This window comes from Ipomoea triloba, chromosome 11 (genome assembly GCF_003576645.1).
Source record: "Ipomoea triloba cultivar NCNSP0323 chromosome 11, ASM357664v1".
In the NCBI taxonomy this organism is placed as follows: Eukaryota; Viridiplantae; Streptophyta; class Magnoliopsida; order Solanales; family Convolvulaceae; genus Ipomoea; species Ipomoea triloba.
The window spans coordinates 10,617,747-10,622,288 of record NC_044926.1 but is presented as its reverse complement, the minus strand read 5'-3'; the positions used below and the strand labels follow the sequence as shown (position 1 = coordinate 10,622,288).

The following is a 4,542-nucleotide window of genomic DNA, read 5'->3' as shown; positions in this document are numbered from 1 at the left end:
TTGTTTTGGTTTTTCTTTTCTTTCCATGGTGTGACATATTTTAGTTTATAGATTACACAACATTTTCTTAATATGCTATAAGGAGAATGCATGATGAAACATTTATATTGTTACTAGCTATAACTCTCAAAATATAATTAACCCCCAAGTTAAGTCGTCCTGTCTTGTTAAAAAGAATAGGACGGAATCTAATTTGTCAAGCCCATATTAATGACAGACTTTTTAACACATCTCGCTTAACTCGCGGGCTTGGCGAGGCAGGCTAACACATTAGCCAACCTAATTAAAATTTTAAAATATAGTAAATTATTTCCACTGCTCCAGACGCCAATAATTATTTCATGGGCCACGTGGTTCACATAGCCAAATAAAAACTATATATTTTTAATATATTATTAAAGGTTTCAACGCAACCGAAAAAGGATCCCCCGTACCAAAAGGATCATGAGAAATAGAAGCTAGCTTTCTTTCAGTTTTGGGTTCACCCCTCCTTTCTATATATATAAAAAATATTATTAAAGGTATGTCTACGCAATAATTTGTGACAAAATATGCTATGGACCCCGGTCCACATTCACAATTTTAGAACTCTATGTTCACAATTTCATAATTCCATGTTCATAATTTCATAACTCCATATTCATAATTTCATAACACTATGCTCACAGTTTCATAATTTCGTATTCACAATTTCATAGCTCTACGTTCACAATTTCATAACTATATGTTTAATAGTATCAAAACTCTATGTTTAACCGTATAACAAATTTTTTGAATATATATAACAAAATTATGACTATAGAGTTCAAAAAATATGAATATTGAGTAATGTAATTTTGTATATTAAAAACTAAAATCGTGAATATAGAGTTCTAAATTTATAACATAATTTGTGGTCTATAGCATAATTTGCCTTCCGGACCATTCTCCAAATCCCAATCCCCATTTCGGCCCATTAACCCAAAAAACCTAATACCCTTTACGACTTTACCCATTTCCCCTGAAATGCCTAAATCTTAAACTCTAATTTCCCCTTCCCAAATAACAATTGCAATTTGCAAACGAAGAGTACCGAGAGACGAGAGAGTCGGTCGTCTCCTTCGCAACTCCTCGACGACGGCGTTCCAGTTCCAGTATCCGAACGACGGCACTGTACTCTGTACTCCAGTAGTCCAGTCGGCAGTCTCCAGACTCCAGTACAGAGCTCCAAGTCGTCGGTCAGCATAGCCATTAGCCAGTCAGGCCTTTTAATTTAATTTATTTTGTTTAATAATTGATGATATATGTTAAATACTTGGATTGTTCTAGTGTTAAAACTTTATTATGCATATATCGTATATACTGCCCGTGTATGTGTATCCCATATATATTAAATTATTTGGGGATGCGGCGGGGAGGGGTTTCCCGTCCACGAAAATTTTCCCGGGTATCGGGGATCCATGGCCCAATATTAAGCTACGGTATTAGAATTGAATTGAGGAATATGGTATAATGCACTGGCAGTCAGTGATGAAGACATCAAATTTTTTTGGTTACTGTGTCTTTACTGTGTTTAGAGTTGCCAATTTGGAGGTGTGGGTGCGGCTGATCTGGTTCTTTTACAAATTCTACTGTGTTTATGTGTTATTAGTTTTGATCTAATTATTTTTGTATAATTATGCATCTATGTGTTTTGTTTTTAATTTTTTTTTTCAGGATGGCTGAAATCTCAGAATTTCAATATGCTTATTTCAATTCCAGATCAGCCGTGATTCGGATTAAAATCCCTATGACACTTAATAGTTTCAAACCCGAAGTCAAGCTTGTGTTCTCTAATCCATCTCAATTTCTTCCAACAGCTATGGGACTCTTTAGCCACAATCACATTGTATATATGGTTGGGGGCTATAAGGATGATAAGGCTGATGAGGCTGATGAGGCTGATGAGGCTTATGAGGCTGATGAGGCTGATGAGGATGGAATTGACGATGACGATGGAGTTGAGTATGTAGTTGAGTATGGATATCAATATGGCTATGTTGTTCATAAGTTTGATCCAACCGAGTTCCACGAAATTCCGTTGGAAAATATTGAACCACTTCAGAACATAAATTGTGAACCCACGGTGTTTCCTGACGTCATTCGAGTTGAGGATCGGATTTACCTGTTGTCAAAGCGTGATTTTTTTTTAATCATTATCGTTTTGACATGAATGGAGAGCGTCTTGACGTCTTTCGTTTTCAATACTTTGATCCAAACAAGAATTTGTTTGAAACCCTGCCACCCCCACCCCTTCCAACTCATCGTGTGGACATTGGTCTTCTCAGTGTACGGTGTCATTTTTTCTTTAGAGGTTATATATATTTGTTTATTACAGACACTTATACTTGCTTTCAAACATCTAAGTTCAACACCAGAGAATCAAAATGGGAGGATTGCAAGTCCATGGTGGACAGATTTGAAAAGAAAAATATTCCTTTTCCCTTCTTTGATGTTGGCAATATCGGGATTTCAGATGAATTTGTTGATAACGCTTGGATTCTAGTCGGCCTTAATGGTGCTCTGCCCACTGCATATCATGTTTGCCTTACTGACGAGGGTGATATTGATCCTATATCTCATAGGGTTCTAGCTGAACTTTATACTTCGGGTGTTGATATGCATTGCTCAGCAACTGATTGGAAACAATTAGCTGATATGGGAGGTGGAAGGTTTTGTGTGATGTGCTGTAATTTAGATGAAGAAGAGTTTTTGTTATACGGCTTCAAAATTGATTTTAAAGTTGAACACACCATTCAAAGCAATAATACTGAAGGTTGTTCGTCACATGTTATTTTCAAAATGAAATTCAATCGTAATGACCCCATCCCTTTGAAGCATTTACTTACCGGTTTCTGTATAGCGTAAGTACACCCCACACCCCACATTCATTCTTCTCATTCATGCTTCAACTTGTGTGAAAAAGCTTATAATTCATTCTTTTAATGTCCTAATTGTTTGTATATTTGTTTCCAGTTCTGCTCCTCCTCTTGCATCTCCCAGCTCTGCTCCTCCTCTTCTTGCATATCCTGACAATGAAGACCAAGACAAGAATGATAGGAAGAGTAAGAGAAAAAGGGAGAGTAGATTGTTTGTATAGTTATTTCCAGCTCTGCTCTTCCTCCTCCTCCTGCGCCGCTGAGTAAGTTTTCTTCTTCTTCTTCTTCTTGCGCTTGTCAACTTTGCCAATTCTCTTTAATGCAACTTGGAAAAACTTTGAAATTTTCATTTGTATGTTGTATTTGCTTAATATAGTTATCAGCAGTGTTAATTTATTGGGAACAAAGGGTATGCTTCTTATTTCTTACTGAATGTGAAGTGTTCAAACATTGATAAATGTGTTTCATTATTTCTTATCTGGCTTTAAGTTGTTCTTGATGGCTTATGCATTATATATATACATATGTACAGGTAAATTATAAAGGAAAACTAGCTTTAGCTACACAAAGTTTGCAATATATATCTAGTGCACATCAAGTAGTGTGTTTATACAAAATGTTTGAATGGAAAGAAGAGGATTACCTTGAAAACTGCTTTCATGTTTGCTGGAATTCTTTTTGCTGTCTTCTTTGTACTGAATGCTCTGATCTTGGGGGAGCAATCTTCTGGAGCTATTCCATTCGGAACTATGTTTTCTTACGGTTTGGTATCTCAGTTCCTTTAGTGTTTGTAGGCAGTTATTTAGGTTATAAAAATCCAGCTATGAAAGACCACGAATAAGATCACATGAAACCTGCCTTTTCGATCTATTCTTCCTTTTTGGGGTGTTTTCATTGAGCTGTTTCTCATCTTGAAATCCATATGGCTGAACCAGTTAGTTGTACTACGTCTTTGGTTTCGTTTTCATAGTTTTCTTGATCTTGTTGATCACACTTACATGTGCAGAGATAACTGTTGTGCTCTGCTACTTGCAGGCTTGCTCGCAGTGAAGACTACTATTATCTGTATTTTCTTTTCTTCTACTCTATTTTCCACCTCTTCACCAAGTTGGAAATTACAAAGCTGGTCTCAGGCATGTTATATTTCGGCTACATGTTGATTGAGTCATATGCCTTGTTCGTTTTAGCCGGACAATTGCCTTTTATGCATGCATGCTTGCTTCTGGTTTGTTTGTAAGATATACTTGTCTGTGAAGATTGACTGATGGCAACAAAGTACGTACTCAATTACTAGTGATGAAGTTGATTGATAAGCATTTTCTTGTCTTAGGATTTGTGAACTTGTGGATTAATATATTGAATGTGCATGCTCTGATCTTGGTTATGAATATTTTAAATTCCATTTCTTTAACTACTACCTTTAAACTTAAAAAGGATACTTTGCAACATTTTGATAAATGTCCAGTTTAAGATTCAGACTAGATGGCCTAAAAAATAAAGAAATAATTAAAATTAATGATAAAATGGTGGGTCCACACAAAACTTAGAAAAAATATAAAACTAATGGGGAGATGAGTTTTTGAGATTGGGTGAGATAGTGGATGATGATGTAGATGTTTGGGCTCACAAAAAATTTGGGATAAAA

At 35.8% G+C, this 4,542-nt stretch overlaps 1 protein-coding gene across 3 annotated transcripts; it reads left to right on the top strand.

The window, feature by feature from the left end:
- Positions 1-1,033: 1,033 nt before the first annotated feature.
- Positions 1,034-4,287, top strand: LOC115996740. 3 transcript variants are annotated; one of them, XM_031236119.1, is made up of 4 exons: positions 1,034-1,217; positions 1,696-2,882; positions 2,995-3,160; positions 3,933-4,287. In XM_031236119.1, exons 2-3 carry the CDS (start codon positions 2,188-2,190, stop codon positions 3,116-3,118), a joined length of 819 nt encoding a protein of 272 aa, XP_031091979.1. In that variant the 5' UTR covers positions 1,034-1,217; positions 1,696-2,187; the 3' UTR covers positions 3,119-3,160; positions 3,933-4,287. The 3 variants fall into 3 exon arrangements, with proteins under 3 accessions (XP_031091979.1, XP_031091977.1, XP_031091980.1); XM_031236117.1 differs by having other exon boundaries at positions 1,034-1,237; XM_031236120.1 differs by lacking the exon at positions 1,034-1,217 and having other exon boundaries at positions 1,268-2,882.
- The last annotated feature ends 255 nt before the right edge of the window (positions 4,288-4,542 follow it).